This window comes from Suncus etruscus, chromosome 4 (genome assembly GCF_024139225.1).
Source record: "Suncus etruscus isolate mSunEtr1 chromosome 4, mSunEtr1.pri.cur, whole genome shotgun sequence".
Classification (NCBI taxonomy): domain Eukaryota; kingdom Metazoa; phylum Chordata; class Mammalia; order Eulipotyphla; family Soricidae; genus Suncus; species Suncus etruscus.
In genome coordinates, this window is record NC_064851.1 from 11,629,299 (window position 1) to 11,652,485 (window position 23,187).

At 40.2% G+C, this 23,187-nt stretch overlaps 1 protein-coding gene across 2 annotated transcripts in view; it reads right to left on the minus strand.

Moving 5' to 3' along the window:
• Positions 1-2,157: 2,157 nt before the first annotated feature.
• Positions 2,158-23,187, minus strand: part of PARP11 (poly(ADP-ribose) polymerase family member 11) — a 42,699-nt gene continuing 21,669 nt past the window's right edge. For both annotated transcript variants that reach the window (XM_049772072.1, XM_049772074.1), the window contains exons 3-8: positions 22,786-22,906; positions 19,503-19,578; positions 15,299-15,371; positions 15,086-15,216; positions 5,888-6,039; positions 2,158-2,618 (exon numbers count right to left, since the gene is read on the minus strand). In XM_049772072.1, the coding sequence (XP_049628029.1) occupies positions 2,302-2,618; positions 5,888-6,039; positions 15,086-15,216; positions 15,299-15,371; positions 19,503-19,578; positions 22,786-22,906 (870 nt within the window). In that variant the 3' untranslated portion in view covers positions 2,158-2,301. The remainder of the gene's footprint in view (positions 2,619-5,887; positions 6,040-15,085; positions 15,217-15,298; positions 15,372-19,502; positions 19,579-22,785; positions 22,907-23,187) is intronic.

The following is a 23,187-nucleotide window of genomic DNA, read 5'->3' on the forward strand; positions in this document are numbered from 1 at the left end:
CACTGCATTAATAAGCAAAAAAGGATCTCTAGAATCCAAATTCCCCGTGTCTCCAACATTGAGTACTTCCTCACACAAGGAAGCCTGATGGCTTTTCTCCCACTAATATTTCCTGATTTGTCATGTTTCTAAAACACGTTATTTCTAAAATATTGGCAGCACTGCCTTCCATCTAAACTGTTAAATGTGCCCATCTGAGTCAAGAAATCTTTGTTGCTGTTTAATTTCAATTATTGTCCAGGTACTTTCCTACAAGAGTTTTATTGTGGACTGTACATAGTAATAATAATAATAAATAATAATTGTGTCTGTAATAACACCACGTAGGGATGCATGTCAGTTAAAGAATCTATATTCTTAATCTTGTTTTAGATCCTTAATTTTTTGCTATTTACAGATGCTTCCCAATGAAAAATGATTGAAGTAGATAACACAACAGATTTACATTTACTTCCTTTTCCTTGAAAAAGTATTACCTCTCACCAAAACTTGAGGATAGTAAAGAGAGAATTCAGTATTAGACTCAAATTTAGAAAAAGTTCAGACTTTTTAAAAAAGATTGGTAAAGGCTCGAGACAAGTGTTTAATTTGTTCCAGCTAGAATCATGGGGAATCGAGATGGAAGAACTCTTGACAATTCTATGATGAAATCCCCCTATCTGATACCTGAATGCCAGTTTTTTCTGCTTAGCTGTTGTCCGGTCTCTGCTCAAATAACTTTAGTGGTCCAGAGCTATCCCAGGATTATTTTGCTCTCCTTAGAACAGAATAGCAACAATTGATGGGCAGGTGTACAAATTCCATTCAACAGGGTGCTATGAAATCATAGCAAATTTTCAAGCAGATTAACAAGCAGGATTTCAAAGAACAAACCAGAGTCACTTCCGACAGGTAGCTAACACATTTTAAAGTAATTCAAAATGAAGACTGGTCACCTAAGAAATGGTGACCAACCAAGAAATAAATCTTGGTTGGAGTGTGTGTGTGTGTGTGTGTGTGTGTTCATGTGTGTGTGTGTATGTTCGAAGAACTGCAAAACACAGGACAAATAACATGTTTTCCAGAATTAAACAAAAGAACACAAAAAATGTTTACACTGAAGTGCAGTAGCTTGGGTGGTGAATCTCGGCACCAGAGCCCAAGAGCCCAGGTGAGTGTTCCACAAGTCAACTACAAGCACCAGATGTCAGCTCAGAAGGAGGAGATGAGGAAAGACTGAGGCAGGCGTGAGATGGCAGCTGGCTCTCAGTGTCTCATAGGGTGCTTATTGTTAGCAGGACTCAACCTTGTTTTTCTCCTTCCAGCTTACTGGGTGACACTGTAAACAAGTTTTTTATTTCTTTTTTTTTTCTTTTTTCTTATTGGATCTCACTATCCATGGAGCTGCCAGACACTTCCCTGTACTGAGATCACTGTGAAAAAAAAAGGAAAGGAGAGAAAGAAAAAGAAAGAAATAAAAAAAGAGAAAGTAAGAAGGAAAGAAAGAGGAAAGGAAGGAAGGAAGGAAGGAAGGAAGGAAGGAAGGAAGGAAGGAAGGAAGGAAGGAAGGAAAGAAGGAAGGAAGGAAGGAAGGAAGGAAGGAAGGAAAGGAAGGAAAGAAAGAAGGAAAAAAGGAAGGAAGGAGGGGGAAGAAAGGAGAAAAAAGGATGGAGAGAGGGAAGAAAGGAGGGAGGGAGAAAGGGAGGAAAATGGGAAAGAGGGAAGGAAGGAGGGAAGGAAGAAAAAGGAAGGAAGGAGAAAAAGCTCAAGTTTCATATTTCTGACATCTCTCTGGACACTCCCCCTGGTACAGGCTTCTAAATGCCCCCCTCCAAAAGCCCCACAAAGCAACATACTGTTTGACAGACGCAAATATCAGAATGCAAGTTACACACATAAAAATGTTGTGATTTACAACATTACTTGAAGGAACACAGCTATTTATCTTAGAACCTCCATCTACGGATTCAGTCTATTTGAGCAATTATTCTGACAACATACATGTAAACTCCATAGAGTTGGAAGGACCAACTGACCCGATTTTAAGAGGTATCTCTGACCCCTGGTGTTAAACATGGCAAGAGTACTGATTTTTTTTTTTTTTAACAAATACGACCCGGAGTAATGGACATAAACCAAACAACAGCAACCAGAAAAACCAACATTTTAAAGTCAGTATATGTCTCTTTATATGGAGGCCACTTTTTCCATGTTTCAAAAGTGTCAGAAAAAATAACATTTAGTGGCTAGATGACAAGAGAGTAAATCTTCTTGTTAAAAAAAGAATAAAATGCCCTCGGCGGGTGAACTTTGGAAGTAAAATTAGTGAAAGTCTATTAAATACTCGGGATAGATCTGGTTGGCATCAAACACCACGAAGATCCTGGGGTTCCAGGTGTCATCCACACAGCTGTCATACAAGTTCACGTAGCTCCCGTCTTTGGAAGGGGGTCGCATGTACTTGGAATCTCCGTTTATGTAATCTCCAATGAGCACTCGGGCAAGAAACATAGACTTCTGGGCTTTCAGCAGACGCCTCTGTTGAAGGCTCACGCCATGAATTTGGAATGTATTCCCGTGCTTTATGTCATCTTTGCAGAAACGACTGGAGTAAGCAGCATCTCTAGCAAAATAGGTTCCTTAAAATAAAAAGCCAAGATTACTGGGAAGAATCTAGGAAATACAAGCACATAACACTATCATTGTGGAGGAAACGGCTCATGAAATTATGTAACCGAAATGAACATAGAAAGGGCAATGAGCAATTTCTTCATCTACAGATCTTTAGGGAGAAAAATAGAAAAAAAGAATAGTAGCTTTAAGGAGAAAAATACCCATATGATCCGAACACTGTCAATATGGATAGGTTGTGTAGACCAGCCCCCATCACTAACACATCCTCCCACCTCCAGCGAAATCAAACTACCAGACTTGTGTTTTCACAAGATAACCTACAAAGAAATCAAGTGCGGTAAGACATGAGTTTTGACTGCACAGCCCTCCCTCCCTTTGCTCTTTCCTCGCCCCACTTTCCCCACCTTCCATCCTTGTTCAGCATCCACAAATGCTCTGGAGAGCACCCTGAAAACTACTGGAATATTGCACTAGGGATATGTATAGCTCAGGGGGTAAACCAGATGCCTTACTAGGCGGGGGTTGGGGGGCTAGGTTGGCACCAAAGGCCTTTCTCCTCCCAGAATCCAGCACTGCTGGGTATGGTCCCTGTAACTACAAAACAAATATGCAAACAACTTATCTGCAGAGGTGATTTATTAACCTGTGATGTAGGGTAACAACTCAATGATATTTCTGGGAATAAGAGAACCCTGTAATCCAAAAGATCTTGGAAGACAGTGCAATGCTATTTATTTCTAAGCATCCAAAAGGATTCATCTATTTCCGGTTCCTTTCTTGATAGTGAAACTTAAACTCTTAAGTAGAAGACTATTCAGAAAGACTAGGCTCGGAGATTGGTATCCTTTTTTTTTTTTTTTTTGGTTTTTGGGCCACACCCTGTGATGCTCAGGGGTTACTCCTGGCTATGCGCTCAGAAGTTGCTCCTGGCTTCTTAGGGGACCATATGGGACGCCGGGGGATCGAACCGCGGTCCGTCCTAGGCTAGCGCAGGCAACGCAGGCACCTTACCTCCAGCGCCACCGCCCGGCCCCCGGAGATTGGTATCCTTAAAGGGATACTGACTGTCAAATTTTTTTTCTTTTGGCAAATGAACTTGTAAAGCCTCATATTTCCCAGTACTGGTAGAATTTATGAAATGTACTTTCCAATCAGCAGTTACATAAAAACTTATTCTTTAAAAAAAAAAAAAGCACCACATCCTTATCCTATGTGGTAGCCAGTTTTCTTGCTGGAGGTAATTTTCCCAACATTTACTATGCAGATGCAAAAAAACAAAACAAAACAAAAAAACTACTTGCCACGTCTGCTCAATCTTTCTTTCTTTCTTTCTTTCTTTCTTTCTCTCTCTTTCTTTCTTTCTTTCTTTCTTTGTTTCTTCCTTCTTCTTCTTTCTTTCTTTCTTTCTCTTTCTTTCTTTCTTTCTTTCTTTCTTTCTTTCTTTCTTTCTTTCTTCTTTCTTTCTTTTTCTTTCCTTCTTTCTTTCTCTTTCTTTTTTTCTTTCTTTCTCTTTCCTTCCTTCCTTCCCTCCCTCCCTTCCCTCCTTCCTTCCCTCCCTCCCTCTCTCTCTCTCTTTCTTTCTTCCTTCCTTCCTTCCTTCCTTCCTTCCTTCCTTCCTTTCTTTCTTTCTTTCTTTCTTTCTTTCTTTCTTTCTTTCTTTCTTTCTTTCTTTCTTTCTTTCTCTTTCTTTCTTTTTCTTTCTTTCTCTCTTTCCTTCCTTCCCTCCCTCCCTCTCTCTCTTTCTCTCTTTCTCTTTCTTTTCTTTCTTTCTTTCTTTCTTTCTTTCTTTCTTTCTTTCTTTCTTTCTTTCTTTCTTTCTTTCTTTCTTTCTTTCTTTCTTTCTTTCTTTCTTTCTTTCTTTCTTTCTTTCTTTCCTTTCTTTCTTTCTTTCTTCCTCCCCTCCCTCCCTCCCTCTTTCTTTCCTTCCTTCCTTCCTTCCTTCCTTCCTTCCTTCCTTCCTTCCTTCCTTCCTTCCTTCCTTCCTTCCTTCCTTCCTTCCTTCCTTCCTTCCTTTCTTTCTTTCTTTCTTTCTTTCTTTCTTTCTTTCTGTCATACCCAGCTGCCAGGGGTTACTCCAGGACTTACTCCTGGCTCTATGCTCAGAAATCACTCCTGGGAGTCTCAAGGGACCATATGGGATGCTGGGATTTGAACCACCGTCCCTCTGCATGCAAGGCAAATTCCCTACCTCCATGCTATCTCTACAGACCCTGTTCCCTTTTTTTTTCCAACTTTATTTATATTTATAGCTTCTAGATAGGGATCCTTGCCATTTTTTATTTTTACAGAACCACCAAACATGAATCATCTAGTTCTACCTCACATTGATGTCTGTCTCCCTATAAACTGAGAAAAGAAAAAAAAAGTGGATGGGACCCAGATATCAAATGGTCCCAGGAGCACTGAGTGTAAATAAAAATGGTCAGTACTATATACCCAAACCAATGTCAATGAAAGTAGAATCAAGAGACCCAAACTATACACAAAATAGGCCTATTACATTGGCAGTCTAGGGGAGTAAGGGTAGAGGTACGGGATGCATGCTGGGAACTATGGTGGAGAGAGGTCAACATTGTTGGTGGAACGGCCCTAATTCACTGTCACTATGATACTAAAATACAACTACGAAAGACTTGTAAAAAATAAAAAAAATTAAAAAAGAGTTGAAACAAATAATTATCTGCCCTAAATAACCCCCCAACTTGCTGAAACAGTAGCATGGATGTTAAAAATATGGACTTTTATAATATTCAAAAAAAGGTGAGGGTTGCCCTCATTAGTCCTTTCTGCTCATGAATAACCTTACCTTATCATCTACCAAAAAGGCAAAACTACCAAACAAAAAGCACTAGAGCCATACCAGTGCACAATGGAGTTGGTTTCAGGTTTCCATGTTAATGCATGAGGGGTGGGGTGGGGCAGCAATACCGTCTAGACATACGCTTATTCATGGAAAGGATCTTTATGTGGATATGAAAATAGAAAACCCATCCAGGAGGGATATGATACCCTACTGAATGGAAAATGGATATAATACCCTACTGACTTGGAAAATTATTTTAATTGGGTAGAGCTGTAAATGTTTGATTTCAATCCAGTACATGGAGGAAGTGGCCTTTCTGTGGGTCAGGAATTCTAAGAATTCACCTAGCATACCATTTTGAACAGAGAAAATACCAATCACCTCAGAGAATCATCAATTCTCTAGCAGGCAGGGTTCCCTATCTAGCATCTGTCTTGTAACTTGCCTTGTGCCTGGAATTCTGATCATTACCTTTTCCGAAAAGGGCACCATGGATACCATTTATTCTCCAGTCGAAGTTATGAATGCAAATGGCTTCCACAAATTCACTGCTGGTTCCGTGAAAGAGCATTTGCTCATTGATCTGAGGTACACCTCTTTTCTTCTTGAGCTGAGCCTTCTTCCTAAAAATGCATCACAGAGACATAAAACACAAGGAGAGGAATATGCTACATGTGGCATTTACCCATTTTTCAAGGAGCAATATTCAACAGAAAAGAGGAAATAGAAAACGCTTCTTGGATATCAATCATTAGTGGACATATACTCTTTGCAAAAGAAATTATTTCCAGAGCTCTGGAACCCCATGAACTTTCTGAAAATTGCTGGCTGACACAGAGGCTGAAGATGGGAAATATCCCTAATGATAGCTGTCCCAGACTCTGCTTCATCATTGTAAAAGTCACTGTCTAAACCAGCCAACCTTTACAGATGCTGAAAAAAATGACACTGTAAACTATTAGGTAATAAAAAAAAAGGTGGCAGAATCTTAGGAAAGTAGATTCCCTAAAAAGAATAACATCTTCATCTTTTTATCCCCCAAAGACCTCTGGCTAAAAGTAAATGAATTTTGACTATCAGGGATGGAAGGACTATTAAGCTATCCTGTTCAATTTTCTTTCAATGGACAAATCTCTTCTAATACATTAAAAAGTATTCAACGTAGAGCTGATTGTAACAGTAAAAGCAAATCCAAAATGGCCTAAAATTCTTTTGAGGATAAATGAAGAAATAATCACATATCACTTCTGGAAGGTAAACTAGATCTACATGTTTTAACAAAGGCAACTGTTATTCCAAAAATAATACTGAATGCAAAAAATATAAAGAGAGGAACTAATCAAAATAATGTAACATATTGTGCATAGATGATACCTAACTGGTAACAAGATGAAAACAGACAAAGGCATCTCAGCCATCATGAAAGTATAAAGGAAAAAGGACAAGCACGAATAGGAGAAATTCACCATTATCTATAATGTTTATTAGGGGAATAACAAATACAAAGATAAAAAATGTGATGAACACTAAAATGTTAAATCTGGTCGCACATAATTGTCTAATATTTCCATTTTTGAAATAGTTCATTAAAAAGTGCTATAGTAGTAAAGGGCTGAAGAAAGTAAAAATGGGCTGAAGTGACAGTACAGAGGGTAAAGGGTTTGCCTTGCATGTATCCAACCCAGATTTGGTCAATGGCATCATATTTGGTCCCCTCAAGTCCCATCCAAGTGATTTTTTTCCCCTGGCGCTGCTCAGGGGTTACTCCTGGCTCTGCACTCAGAAAAAGCTCCTGGCAGGTACGGGGGACCATATGGGATGCCGAAATTCGAACCACCGTTCCATTCTGGCTTGGCTGTGTGCAAGGCAAATGCCTTAACACTATGCTATCTCTCTGGCCCCAGGAGTGATTCTTGAGTAGAGAAAGGAGTAAGCCCTGAGCACAGTCAGGTTCAGGCCCACAAACAAAGCACATTTTAAATGAGGCCTGGGGAGAGGTAGCTCAAAGGACTAAAGCACATGCTTTGCACATGTGAGTGGAAAATAAAAGGGCTCAGTCTCTTTCTCACAAGCTCTACTCAGAGTGAACCTCAAACAACAGTGCTTAGAGTAATTCCCAAAGACCACTGGTTGTGGTCCAAAATTTTATATACCATATTTGCCGGCGTATAAGACGACCCTTAAACCCATGAAAAACTTCCTAAAAGTCGGGAGTCATATTATACGCTGGTATATGGCATGCTGAAACTTGTTCCAGCTTCAGGGACGAGTGATCGGCACCCCTCTTACTTTTAAGACTTTTAGGGAGTTTTTCATGGGTTGAATGGGTCGTCATACACCTGCAAATACGGTGTGTGTGTGTGTGTGTGTGTGTGAGGGAGCTTTTCCATGGTTGAAGGTCGTCTTATACACCTGCAAATATGGTGTGTGTGTGTGTGTGTGTGTGTGTGTGTGTGTGTGTGTGTGTGTGAGAAGGGCCGATGACATAGCTCATGTGGCATGCAAGGCCCTGAGGTCAATGCTCTGCCCTCCACCTCAGCCTCTGAGTAATGCTATGTATAGTGCTGATGGCACCTCAGCCTACTGGATATGACCCTGATGGTCATTAGCGCAGCACCACCAGGCTAAGCATTGAACTAAGAATGAAAAAGGTTCCCCATATACTGAGCACCTGCTTGAATTCAAAGAATTGTTAAGTGTTTTGGAGACAAACGCAAAATCTATCTGTGACTAGTTATCATTGTTAGAAAAGACCCTCCACTTGGATTCTGAGCGACTGCTATTCTATGCAAGTGGGCTTCAAACACACAACAGTCACATCACTCTTCTGTATGGTGATGCAATGCACATTCAAAAGTTAACTCTGAGCTATGTAACCAGGCTACACTTTATTCTCTAGGTTAAACATACTTGGTTCCCTCCAGTACTGCCCACATGCAAAGCTTCCAGGTCTCCATTCCTTCCTAGTTGACCAATATCTATTGGATACCTTTTAGGGAGGAAACATGGATAAGGAACAGAGACAACTCAGAGAAGATACTGATCATGAGAAAATTACCAGACAAGTTGAGTCACCCAGGAACCCTTCTGCCAACTTTGGTTTTGGATTCATATCCAGTGATGCCCAGGTGCTACTTTTGGCTGTGTATTATGGCATCCTATGGGATGCCAGGTTGGCAGAAGAAGATCAAATCAGAGCCAGCTGCATGTAAGGAAAGGGCCTTAGTCCTTATATCATCTCTCCAGCTCTCATTCTGCTAAATTAAATAACCCTGTAGTCAAAACTCCCAACATACCTCTATTGGCTATTTTATTTCTTCAACTAATTTATCAAGTTGATTGCAGTTGATTTTGCCTGGAGAAAATCATATTAAAAAGGTGGAGTCTTTCTCCAGAGCCAATCTGGCAGCCTGTTTTCTAAATGTAAATGCATGTGCCCTGGTCATTGAGTTCACGGCATTTGGAACATTAGGTAGGAGGATGTACACTAAATAAATGTTCCCTTAGAAACTAGCCAGCATATTTTTCACTAAGAACAAATTATGCTGACTTTGTTATTTGGATCTTTATGTTCCTGCCTGACTTTCTTTAATGATGCACATTTACTACTGTTTTTCTAAGGGAGGAAAATACCACTGACAATAGCATTTGTTTCGATTTGGTCTTTTAATCTTCCAAGGATCTTTGATGCATTCAAACACAACTACTAAGCTTCCCCTTCCACTTTTAAATCTTTCCTAAGTGTTATAAGGTCTTATTTTTGTAGGCTGGAGAGACAGCATGGAGGTAGAGCATTTGCCTTGCATGCAAAAAGGATGGTGGTTCGAATCCGGCATCCCATGGTGTCCCCCGAGCCTGCCAGAAGCGATTTCTGAGCGTAAAGCCAGGAGTAACACCTAAGCACTGCCGGGTTTGATCAACCCGCTCTCACCCCGCCCAAAAGACATATTTTTGCTTTTTTGTCCAAATTTCTCACTTAAAAAAGAAAACTGGGCTCAAGAAAAAAAAAGCATGCATGCCATTAAGTTTACCCTTGGGATAAGATTTTAATTAGGTATTCATTTTTTTCTCCATCTACTCGGCTCACGTCTCAATTGTGGCTCCATCAGAAGGACATTTCTCAAACCACAGTGGAAAAATCAAATTAAATGGGTAAAGGGTTACACCCACCTAGCACCTCTAGCAATCCAGTTAGCTCGGCGCTACCGAATCCTTTTTCTCCATGTTTTCTATAGACCTTGCTAACATCCTGGTTATTAATGGGCAGATTCTACTCTGGGATCAGGATAGTCACTCATCCCTATTTTCAGGCACAGTTATAATGAAATGTGCTATGAAAATTCAAAGGGGCTCTCCTAGGTATTTTAAATAAACTCATGGTTCAAGAGTCCAGAGCATGGGCACTGACAACTTGCTAGATGGCTAGAGATGATCTGGTACACAAGATGAAGGAGAAACATGGTGGGCTGGTCCAAGCTTGCATCCCCTGCATGGGCTAGTCCTAGTCTAGAAGGCTACATACAGCAGCTATAAAACCCGCAGACAGACTATGACTTTGCCATCCCAGAAAGCCTACGCTTATGTTTCAAGGTCTCTTGTATTTCAATTAAATCTAAGGAAAAGGAATAAGATTCTTCTTTGTTTAACCCCTTCTAAAGAATATCTTAAAACTACCCATCCTCTTAGAGATTAGGGTTCACAGTGATGGGTTGTATTTCACAATATATGTCATATTCTTAACTGAAGCAGGATCATGCTCTAGGTGGAAGTAAATTAAGCCTTGAATAGAGAAGAATTTACCAAAGTTTAAAATAGTTGTTCTTCATCTATATATACCAATATATATTGTTATATATAACAAAGCTCAGGATGCAGAGATGCGGGTTCTGTAAATTGGATGAGAGACAGACAGATATCTCAAGATGTTAATGGGATCCGCAGGTTTCTGAGATGTAGCTAGGGTTAAGAGAGTCCCAATGCACTTCCTAAAATAAAAACTTTCACTGCACATCTTTATCGCTTTTATACCTTCTCATCCCTGATCAATGCAACCATAACCCCCAGTGTTTGATTTGGACTGATGAAGGAAATCATACAATAGCTCCCATAGTTTCCACAATACAATATATTACAATCTGAGTTAACCCCTCAATGTGGAGGGACATCTACATTCCCAAGTGAGCTCTTTCTTCTCCCTTATTTTCAAAACTCTTTCCTAACACCATATTCTCTGACCTTACCTCTCACCAAGGAAACTGAAAGTAGAGAAAGGAACCTCCTAATGAAACACCTCTACTTACCTATGTCTGCACAGCTGACTCCTGAAGGACTCTGTCTGACATCTGATCTCTGAATTCTATCCCTCGCACTCTTTTGGAGTATTAAGTTAGCACCTCCTTCCTTTCATCCCCTTGCCCTTCAACCACTCCTTTTCCATAGGCTCTTTCTATTATCATTTAAGAATGCTCGGGTCTTCTATCTTAAAAAATATTAAACCAGACCAAAAAGCACCCTGCCTGCCCTACTCCACATCACTTTCCTTCTTGCATCCATCAGCCTCTTCAATGTCCAAACTCTTCAGTTCTTGAAGGAGTGGCCAATGCTTGCAATGATGACAAGGGCATCATTTTCTTTTTCTTTCTTTCTTTTTTTTTTTTTTTTGTGGTTTTTGGGTCTCACCCGGCAGTGCTCAGGGGTTATTCCTGGCTCCAGGCTCAGAAATTGCTCCTGGCAGGCACGGGGGACCATATGGGGACACTGGGGATTCAAACCGATGACCGTCCTGCATGAAAGGCAAACGCCTTACCTCCATGCTATCTCTCCGGCCCCTGGACATCATTTTCTTAAGGGCACATAAAATTCTGGTTGCAGAAAAAAATCAAGGACCATTTTAATTATTTCCCTTACTTGGTATCTTTTTTCTTGTGTGATCCCCAAGGATAGTATCTATTTGTGTAATCGCTTTTCTTCCTTTGGCTCATGTGAGCTCACAGTCCATTGGGCACTTTCTAGGGCTTCTATTGCTCAGTTCCCTCCTTGTATTTTCTCTGTCTCTGTCCATCCTTCCAGAGCTGGTCCTTGACCCTTTCTCTCAATCTGCATACACACCCTGATCATCCCTTCAATTCCTATGACACCTTACACCTCACATTATTCTAACAACTCCCAAATCTTTATCTTCAGTCTACAACTAGTCTCCTGAGCTCCAACCCAAGTATCAATAACCTCTCCCTCCCCACACTCCTTCTCATTATCCCTTTCATCCACACAGACTAGTCCCTACTTCTAGTCCTCAGTCCTCAGTCACAATGACAACAGACATGCCACAGAATTCAGAGTTCTCATCTCCTTCTCCCTTCTCCATCCCATGGATACCCTCACTCCAGCATCTAACAGTATCATTCTGTATCCTGTCTGTGAACACATTGGTAGTAGCCAGAGTTTAGGGATGGGAGAGAAGGGGAAAGGGTAAAATCTGGTCAAAGTTTGGGTGATAAGAGGCCGGAAAGATAGCATGGAGTAGGGGCATTTGCCAGCATGCAGAAGGGCAGTGGTTTGAATCCTGGCATTCCATATGTTCCCACTGAGCTGCCAGGAGCGATTTCCTGAGCGTAGAACCCAGGAGTAACCCGAGTGCTGCCGAGTGTGACCCAAACCCCCCCTCCAAGAGAAAAGTTTGGGTGATAAAATAAAGTCCAAGCAATATGATGTGTGTCAAGAGGAGAATATTAATACATAGCCAACTATTATATTATAATAAGCATGAAATTCATTATAAAAATTGAATGACTACATAATTTGAAGGTGCCAGGACAGAACATCTGAAAAGGCCTGATGACAGAAAAAACAAAAGCAATGATGTATGATAAGGACTGTTCATTAGATCTATGGTGGTGAGCATTTCACAGTATGTTCAAATACCAAATCATCATGGTGGGCACCTGAAATTAACTAATATCATGTTATATATCAATCATGTGTCATTTAACAGCGATGTCCATGTTTAAATAATACTTACATATAGTATAACTAAAATAAAAATATGGAAAAAATCAAATGCCCAGCAGATACTCAGGTTTAGGGCCAACCAATGTGGTTTCATTAATGACTCCAAGTTTCCTAAATTGATGTCCTGCTTCGACCATGAGCATTTTAAGCCAGTCTTTCATCCTCTTGCCCTGCTGACATTTGGGGCAGAACAATGGAAATACTCCAGCCTGTCCCACCCCTTCAGACCCTCCTAGCCTTTTCTTGTGCCACTCATCTTAATTGTCTGCATTATGTAAGTGTGACCTTAATGTTCTTTGCTCACTCTAGTCTCCAATTGTGGGCCAAGTTTCTCTCATGTCTAGAACATCTTTCTCCACCTAGGTCCTTGCTAATATAAAACTTTCTTTGGGAAAAGTCCCTCCATTTGTTGGGGTAAGTACCCCCCTTTCCATATTGCCTTAAGCTCAGTTATACTTATACTCTCTGGTGTGACCCAGTGACTCCTTGTCTTAAACTGTGTTCTTATGGTTCTATCTTAAGTGCCAAGAATAGTATCTTCCAAATAGATGTATGTGCCAAATGAATGCAAGCAGGGACAACAAAAAGCCTGGGCACCAGGTCCGGGGATGCCTGACAAGACTCATGCAGGCCTCCCCACTGTCAGAGTGAGTCACAGGTTAGATGCAACCAGAGTGACTTGGTTATTTCAGTCCGAAGGAGATGTGAAATGACAGGCTGTCTTCACAGTCAAAACTCAGCATTTTCTACTGACAGAGCAGGTGTCAAGTTCATTTGTCCTCACAGAGCTCTACAGGATGAAGGTTTCAAAGAGCAACACCAGAGTTCAGTCAAACTATCTATAGAGAGGTTCTCAATATCAAAAGCTGGAGAAGATGGGGATTATCTAGCACATTCCATGATAATTTAACAATCACAAAGATGCTAAAAGGGTCTGAACTCCACGTTGGAGCAGATTCGAACAAAAGAACCAAGTTTTCATCTGACCGTTTGGGAAGAAATTGCATCTCACAGAGATAATAAAATCAAAGAGGAAGCTTCCTGTGCAACTGTCTCATCTAAACAAGAACTGAATGGAATCTTCCTAAATTCACTAGACCTTGTTCTTGCTAGAGGCAAAAACTGGCTTGGTCCTCAAACTCAGGACTGTAAAGAATATATGTAAAAATCCCTTTTTCTACCAAAAATTGTTACGAGAATAAAACTTGCAATGAACTTAGTCTATATTAGCTGGCTTTTAGAAGCAAGAAAAAATTTTGTGAAATAAAACACTGAACAAAATCAGCCTACTTTCCAAATATGTAAGAACGAAATCAGTTAAAGCTCTGGTATTATCTTAAAATACTTCATCAACAACAAAAATGCAAAAAGAAGAGATTTTATGTAGTAAACCTTAATAAATATTAGATCTGAAGAATAAATGGCATGTATGTTCATTATCTTAGATTCCTTTAAATTTTTCTGGAATATCGTCTCCCTATATTTAAAAAATAGAAACAAAATTTTTATGCACAAATTGAATAAAATATTTCACGAAACCACTCTTTTGAGGAATATTGCTGGTGGTGTCTAGGATACCACACAGTGTCAAATATCAAGCCTGGAGCTCCAACTTGCAAAGCCTATCTTGCAAACTCCAGTATTTGGAGTCAATTCCTTGGCTCTGCGCTCAGGGATCACTCCTGGTAAGGCTCAGGGGACCATACAGGATGCCAGAGATCAACTCAAGCTGCCCACATGGAAGGCAAGTGCCCTACCCACTGTACTAATCAGGAGAATAACTCTTTCAAGTAACAACTGTTAACAAAAAATAGATTGCATAATTAGTGTGGGCAATACTGTTTAACTTTTTGGTAACGGTCTTAGTTTCAGATTAGACAAGAGATCTAAATGTTCCATTCCCAAACATACCAAGTTATAAACTGTGGACAAAACAGGTCATTTGAAGGTAAGTTTTAAAATGTCCCTTGAAACAAAACAAGTGAAATACTAGAGAAACAGTACGTAGGGTGATCATTTTTTGCTTTTGGAATAAAATAATAATAATAAAAAGTCAATGAGTCCAGAGAACACTACCTGGATGCCAACAAAGTTGGACATTATTCACAAAATGGAATAGTCTTTCCAGATTTCTCTTGTGATGCAAATTTCCATCAAGTTGAAAACCTGGAAGTTTCTTTTTATTTCGTTTTGTTTTGGGGACACACTTGGTGGTGCTCAGGGGTTTCTCCTGGCTCTGCGCTCAGAAATCACTCCCGGCAGGCTCAGATCATATGGAATGCCAGGGATCATATGGAATGCCAGGGGTCGGTCCCAGGTTGGCAGCATGCAAAGCAAACGCCTACCTTTATGCTATTACTCCGGCCCAAGATTCAAGTTCCTGGGAGTGCTAGAATGTGTCCTCTGACATCATAGTTAGTTGTTTGAAACACAGCTGGGCATGTACTTTAAAGGGCAGCGGCTCTTTTGACTCTCTGAGACACTCAAGGGGAGAGCATGGGACCAGGTAGAAAGTTGGCTAGCCTACAGCAGCACTTTGATCAGGGAGGGCCTTGTGGCCCCAAGGAAGAGTTACACAATGAGACATTTGTGCTTAGACTCTCTCTAAGACTGTAAAAGTCCTGGAGGCCAAGGAAGGGTTCAGATTAGAAACTATCTCACCTGCAAAAGAACTCCCACAAGTCTAGGTTTTGAATTCTCTGAATTCTTTTAATTCTGTTGCGGTCCATTGTTTTCCCAAAAAGACTAGCCACTTCATTATATTCATGAGTTTGATGGTGCAAAGGAATGAGCTGGAAAAAGAAGTTTGCATCAATTTGATTAGGGTCCTTGCCAATGTCCTCCACAAAGCTGCTGCTCTATTATTTTTCTCACCTGGTAGGGCATGTCGGTGTTCACATTTTCCCAGTGTGGGGGCATGGGGATGGCCTCGTTTTCACAGATGTAACTGTCAAAAGCAAAAGACAAAACACATCATGAGGGCTTGCTTTGATGTATGATTTACATTTTTCTATAACGCTGATTTGTCATGGAGTGACTGTAACCAGCCCAATGAGTAATAACCGTTGGTTTCTGTAAAATATTGGTTCAAGGCTGTCTGTGTGCTACTTTTTAGTGGTCCGCTGAGAATTTTTTTTTGGAAAACAACCACCCTGATGTAAGGCTGGTATTTTAAATATTTGTTTTGGTCTTATTTTTCTGAACTGTCTGGAAAACAAATGGGTCAATATCAAATGAAAGATTCTGGACACAGTGAAAGAAACATAAAAGGCTTGGTAACCTATCAACTAATGTCTGTACATTATATGTTCAACAATCTAAAATAGATTTTTTAAAAAGATGGGGATGGAGAGACAATACAATGGGTAAGAAACTTGCCTTGCATACTATGAAGCCAGGTTCAATCCCCAGCACCCTATATGGTCCCCCAACCTGTCAGAAGTGCCAGAGTTTCCTCAATTCATAAGCATTTTTATACACCAAATTTAAAAATCTGCTATCTATTCAATCAAATCCAACTCTCTTGGCCAAATACTCGGTGTATTTCACCGTCTAATTCAAACCCAAGTATCTGTTTCTCACCCACTATTCTTCTACCAGGGGTCGTCAAATTTTTTAAACAGGGGGCCAGTTCACTGTCCCTCAGACCATTGGAGGGTCTGACTATAGTAAAAACAAAACTTATGAACGAATTCTTATGCACACTGCATACATCTTATTTTGCAATGAACAAACAAAACAGATACAAATACAATACGTGGCCCGCGAGCAGGCCATAGTTTGAGGACCACTGTTCCACATTAATTCACTTAATCAGCTGGTAAAACTTTTTGAAAACTGCCATGTTGAAACCACAGGATGTGATCACAGAATAACAGATGATGGGTTCGTCAATGGCAAAAAGGTTGGTATACTAATTCTTACTGGTAATTGGAGATTACTGGAAGAAATAAAAAATTTCAAGTGATCGATAGACTAATTTTTTTAAAAACTCATCTCAATTCTAAAAAGATAACTATGATCTTTTATGATCAATTCAATCAATATTATTTAAACTCTTTAAGTATAGATTGGGAGAGACAGTCCAGAGGTTAAGGCACTTTCTGTACATGCAACGGACACCGGTCAGATCTCTGACACTGCCTGGAGCAATCCCTGAGCCCAGGGCCAGAGTGGCTCTTGAACACCAGTAAGGATATCCCAATATCACCTCCCTCAAATAAACAAACAGCAGCAACAACAAAATCTAGGGGCCAAAAAAGCTAATCTTGGTGATTATTTCAGGAATTGTGTTGTGTTGTGTACATAGCCTAATCCCAACTCAATCCCCAGCACTATACATGACCCCATGAGCACCACATAGGAGTAACCCAGAGCACAGAGCCAGGTGTGACCCCACCCAATTTATTTCAAATAAACAACATCTTTTTTTTTTTTTTGGTTTTTGGGCCACACCCGTTTGACGCTCAGGGGTTACTCCTGGCTATGTGCTCAGAAATCGCCCCTGGCTTGGGTGGACCATATGGGACGCCGGGGGATCGAACTGCGGTCCTTCCTTGGCTAGCGCTTGCAAGGCAGACACCTTACCTCCAGCGCCACCTACCCGGCCCCAAATAAACAACATCTTAATGTATAAATAAGTAACTGATCAACAGTTCCCTCTCATTCCTCTTCCCCCAATTCTTGGTAACATGGTCTTTAGTATTTTCAGTAATATTGTAGAGCTTCTTTAGATTTACATAAACCAATCCCTGTGACATCCCCAAAATGTATGAAAGATGCCTTATGTGTCTCTTGCAGCTAGAGTGTTCCACCACATCACACTCTCTTATGTTCTCAGAGAACTTTTCATTATCAGCAACTACAGAGTGTGCTTACATCTCAGTCCGTACAGGACAGACCAGCAGAGTTGACAATAACTGCTGATCAAATAACGGTACGTTCCAGTTTCTAGATACATTAAATTTAGCTGTGGACACTAAGTCCCCTATTCTGCTCAGCTTGTCTTTATCTTTTTGTATCTTTTCAGAAGGCTTTGAAAACCAAATTAGCTTATTTGTCATTTTACACACACCCACTAGCTGACTGGAAATGGAACTTGTGGGTCAAGGACATTTGTGATTTCGAAAGAAAGTGAACGTCCTCCTGAAGGTTGGATTCACTGGCCTTCTACCAGATGAGTGAGTAATCCCAACTTTCCAACAGCCTCAGAAGAAAAGATGCCTTAGCAAATTTTTGAATTTGTGTCAATCTTCTAGGAAAAACAACAACAACAAACCAGAATTGTCTGGTTCAAATTCCTGGCACCAAATAAGGTACAATGCCAGGAGTAATCTCCCCTAAGCATACAGCCAGGATTAAGCCCTGAGCACTGCCAAGTGTGCTCTCAACAAAAAAGTAACACAGTAAAATATAAGCTAAAATTTTGAAGAAACAAACTTATAGGGCCTTTATCTTTATCTTCTTTAATCCTTTAAAAATTCTCGTTGGCAAAGTGATATGGAGATTCCTTCACAAACTGGAAATTGAGCTTCCATACGATCCAGCTATACCACTCCTAGCAACACAAAAATACAATACAAAAATCCCTTCCTTACTCCTATATTCATTGCAGCGCTATTTACAATAGCCAGACTCTGGAAACAACCAAGATGCCCTTCAACAGATGAGTGGCTAAATAAACTGTAGTATATGTACACAATGGAATACTATGCAGCCATCAGGAGAGATGAAGTCATGAAATTTTCCTATGCATGGATGTACATGGAATCTATTATGCTGAGTAAAGTAAGTCAGAGGAAGAGAAAAAGATGCAGAATGGTTTCAGTCATCTATGGGCTTTAAGAAAAATGAAAGACATTTTTAACAGTATCTCAGAGACAAGAGAGATGAGGGCTGGTAGGTGCAGCTCATGACATGAAGCTCATCACATAGAGTGATGAGTGCTGTTGGAGAGATGACTACACTGAAAACTATCATAACAATGTGAATGAATGAGGGAAGTAGAAAGCCTGTCTCGAGTACAGGTGTGGGGAGGTGGGGAGGAGGGAGGTCTGGGAAATTGGTGGTGGGAATGTTGCACTGGTGAAGGGGGGTGTTCTTTTCATGACTGTAATCAGACAACTATAATCATGTTTGTAATCATGGTGTTTAAATAAAGATAATTATAAAAAAAAAAAAGAAGAAGAAAGGGGTGGGTGGAGTGATAGCACAGCAGTAAGGTGTTTGCCTTGCACATGGCCGACCTAGGACAGACCCGGGTTCAATCCCCAACATCCCAAGCCTGCCAGGAGCAACTACTGAGTTCAGAGCCAGGAATAATCCCCGAGTACCACTGAATGTGGCCCAAATTCCAACCCCCCCCCCATGAATGAAAAAATTCTCCTTGGAAGGAGCATTAAATGGGCACTCCTTAAAATCCATGTGCCAATATTTAAAAAATAATTTCATTTATGTGTAGGTTTTGAACAGAAATAGTTTCACTATTTGCTTCAGAGATTATTCTGGGAAATGGGAGTACATGGAGAGATGACCATCTCCAATTCCATTCCCAGGAGTAACACACCCTTTCTCTCTTTTCAGGCCACATGTTAAGTGATGGCAAGAAAGGAAAACTCCAGAGAATAGGGAACTGGACTGTTGTCCCATTTTCCTAGGTTGCCCTCTGTCACTACAAACCTGAAATGACTTCTAGAAGTTCTAAGCAGAGATAGAAACAAAGTTGAAGGACAACAATCTAGGATTTCTGGGCCCCCAAAATGGATGATGGTTCTGTGAGAATATCTCTAAGTTAATGCAAACTTATTCTCATAAGTTATACGAAAGATTTATAGCGAAGACTGGAAGGCATTTCCCAACTACCACACAAAATATTCTAAAGAACTGGGGGGAAAATTGTATGGCAAGATAAAAAAAAGATAACAGATAAAGAAATCCTAGCAGAAAGTAATATGGCTATTTCATCACCAAATTAAAAAAATTTTTCGTAAGAAAAAACCACCAATAAAAAAAAAAACAATATTGAGTTGACTCATTAACCAACCCAACCAATCAGTTGATGTGTCTCTCAGCCAGATACCTGAAAGCACTGATCGAGAAGGGGGCTCTTTTTATTAAGCGCTGCTTGCCTGTGGTGAGGTTCACTTGTTTCATTTCTGCATACAAAGACAAAGATATTAGAGAAGCCATAAGTCATAGAAACACATTGGACTATAAACTGTCACAAAGATTTGTCACTACATGAAGATAAGGAATCAGGGCATTTTAGGAGATGCTAGCGAGCCTGGCATATTAAGGATGTTTGACCATGGACTCATCCATCACGCCACAAAAGTGCTGTCCAGGAAGTCCAGTATCTGCCTGAACTAAGCTTCCTCAGAGAGAGGCTTATTTCCTGTACTATGTGAAATGCAGACTTCAGCCTCTTCTGAATTAATTACACTTGGGTTGAACTGAGAGAAAATCGTAAAGTTGTAAACTTAGGAAAATGGAGAGGTTCCAGGATGACTTCTGGTTGGTGTTTACAGTGGACATGCCAAAAAATGTACTCTCATGCCTCTAAAAAAGATTGAAATAAAAAAAGAGACATTATCATTATAAAATGTGTACAAAACACAGATTTTCACCAATTTGTACTTCTTGCCTTCTCTTTAAATTGTATAATTTTTTTTTAAAGGAGAAGGCCCATCTAGACTTAATATATAGTTAATTTTTAGCAATTCTAGGGATAAAATGACTAAGTAGGGGCCTGAGAGATAGTTCAGGGGGTCAGGCACTTACCTTTAGGTGGCATCCCTGGAATCTCATACGATTCCCTAAGTACCACTAGGAGTAATTCCTGAATGCAGTCAGGAGTAACCCCTGAGCACCTCTGGGTAGGGCCACCCCACAAAAATAAATAAAACAAACAAACAAATAAATAAATAAATAAAAGGCTATATAGTATCATTTTCTTCTTCCATCTATGCCTTGGTTGTGACAATATTTATCAGACCATTCTCACAACATGAGTAAGTCTTTTGGTGGTAGGGGAGTACAAATGGATTTTGTGGTCACATCTAGCAGTGCTCAGGAAGGAATATTTCTGCTCCTGTGTTCAGGAGTGACTCTGACAGTCCTTGGGGGACCACAGCCACTACAGAGGACAAAATCAGGGTTGGTCACTTGCAAGCTAAGTGCCGTAAGCCCCGGACTATTTCTCTGGTAGCCAAGTACTAAAAATCTTGTCAGTTTATCTTGTCTGACTGGCATTTTTTTTTTTTTCATTTCAAAGAAAAGGGGACCTCTCCAGGCAAATGCAAGCTTCAAAGACATTCTACATGTTCTCTGAGATTCTACTCCCTGGAGGCTCCATTACACAAGAGAAAGCAAAGCTTTCCATTCAGTCCATGAAGCAGAACCCACAATGCAGTCATCTTAGACATTTCCATCTAAGCTTCCTTTTCATCACTTTCTGTAAAGTTGGCTGGGATCTGGATGGTTGGGGCTAGTTTTGCAAGTCATACACATGCAATGCTAAAACTTTCAAGAATAAACAGAAGTTTGGGAGACTTAGATCCTTATGATTTGTGACTCATATTTTGATGTTTTCTTTGGGGGATGGAGACCCAAGCAATGTTCAGATGAGTTTTGGGTCCACACCTGGCCATATTTGGCCAAATGAGACAGACACTTGAGTGCTGGGTTAGCTTGGTAATGTTGATGGCCATCAAGGCCACTTCAAATGGTACTGGGGAGGACCACGCAGTGTCAGGGGCCAAACTCAAGGCCTTAAGCATGCAAAGCCTATGCTTGAACCTTCAGAGATTTCACTCTGACACCCTGGGGGAAAAAAAAACATTTTCTAAGACCAGAGATAGTACAGGAACTAAGGTGCTTGCCCTGCATGTGGTCAACCCCAGTTCAAAGACCAGCCAAGCCCGACCAGAATTGATCCCCAAGTACAGAGCCATGGATAGTTCCGAGCATGGGGGAGGGAGGTGATTCATAAACAACAATAACAACAAAAAACCATAAGGAACCTGAAACTAAAGATATTTCCTAGTAAACTGCACTGTTTGATAGAAAGCTTCCTACTTGTTCAGAAACATGTCACTTGCTCAGTTGTCTACTAAATGATAAGAAACTTCCTCTTCCACCTGATGTCAGCTATCTCTATCATCTATATACATAATTATGTCTTGGAATTGCTTCATAAAGGAAAATCACGCATAGGACTGAAATAAAGCTCCAACACCTGCTCTTAAGGGGCTGCAGAAAGATGTCTAGTCCCTCAGCTCTAACGTCAGCAAGAGAAGACACGATGATTCACTATGAGTGAAGACTGGATGGTTTTAGCTCCTGACGACATAAAAAGGAAGAAGCAGTCCCCACTTTCTGATCAATGTTTGAGCTCATGAGTTGCTTTCTGGATAGATTCCCCCTTCACTATTTCTGGGTCTTGACCCATCCAAGAAAATGGCCTACAGGCTCCCCAACCTTCCCCAACATACTCGGATCTTTGTCCAAAAGAAGCTACTCACAGGAATTGGGGAAGAACAGCTAGAGGACTACGTTTTGGAATAACCCAACGGAACTTTTATTAAGAAAGTCTCCCAGTAGGTTTTTGTTTGCCTTAAAGCAGTAAAGGGCTAACATGGGCAGCCTGACCCCGAAATGATTGACTCCAAAGTATCAGGGATGAAATTCCAGGAGTAGGGGTTGCTTTGATCTCCAATTGGCAGGCTACTGTATGAAGCCAAGGAAACAAAACAGTGAAATCAGAAAATGGCAAAAGGCAAATACTTTTCTAGCAAGAGATGGGTCATGGAATTTGACTCTGAGTCTTAAACTATCTATCACTGCCTATGACTTTGTCTTTTAACTTCTCAGGTCGATTCATAAAAGAAAGAGATCCCTTTATCTCAGAAAACATATGGGTTGATCATAAGTCATAAGTACTAGCATGCTCTATTCAGAATAATTCTAGAAACTCAAAATATATGGCCATCTTTAAACAAATTCGCATTGATTCTATAAATACATAAACTTCTTTTTATAGAGACGGTAAAATATTTTTCAAGAATATCTTAAGTTTTTAGAGAGGCATTTTTTTGTCTTACAAAACAGATTGCTTCATTGTTTATGAAAATATTGACTCTGGAGATATTCAGGGGTTAAGACACTTTTCTTGCATGTAGCTGACCCCAAGTCGATTCCTGGCATTACATAAGATCCACCAATCATTGTCAGGAGTGACTGCTGGACACAGCTTGGTTTGATTCCAAATCTCCCCCACCAAAATATATATCAACAAAACCTTATCTGAAGTTTTTACCAAACCAATACTAAAACACATAACTATTAGGAAAAATAAGACATACCTGTAAAGTCTATCTTGTAGCTGAATTTGGAAGTAGTAAAAGAAATGGAGCCATAAGGGTTTGTTTTGAAGCTTTGTTCAATATCTTCACTGCTTACTGTACACTGAATGTTGGTATCCGGCTTTAAGACAAACCAGAAAGATACATTTACCAGCTGTTCACATTAGGGGCTTAATCAACCAGAGGAAGGACTGGGTCAACCAGAGGAAGAGATGGGAATGAGGGACAAGAAAAACATAATAATTGTCTGGTCTAGTTCTTAATACCTAGGGAACATCACAACAAAGTTAGCAAGATGAAATAATTTTTTTTTAATTTTTATTTTTTTATTTAAACACCTTGATTACATACATGATTGTTTTTGGGTTTCAGTCATGTAAAGAACACCACCCATCACCAGTG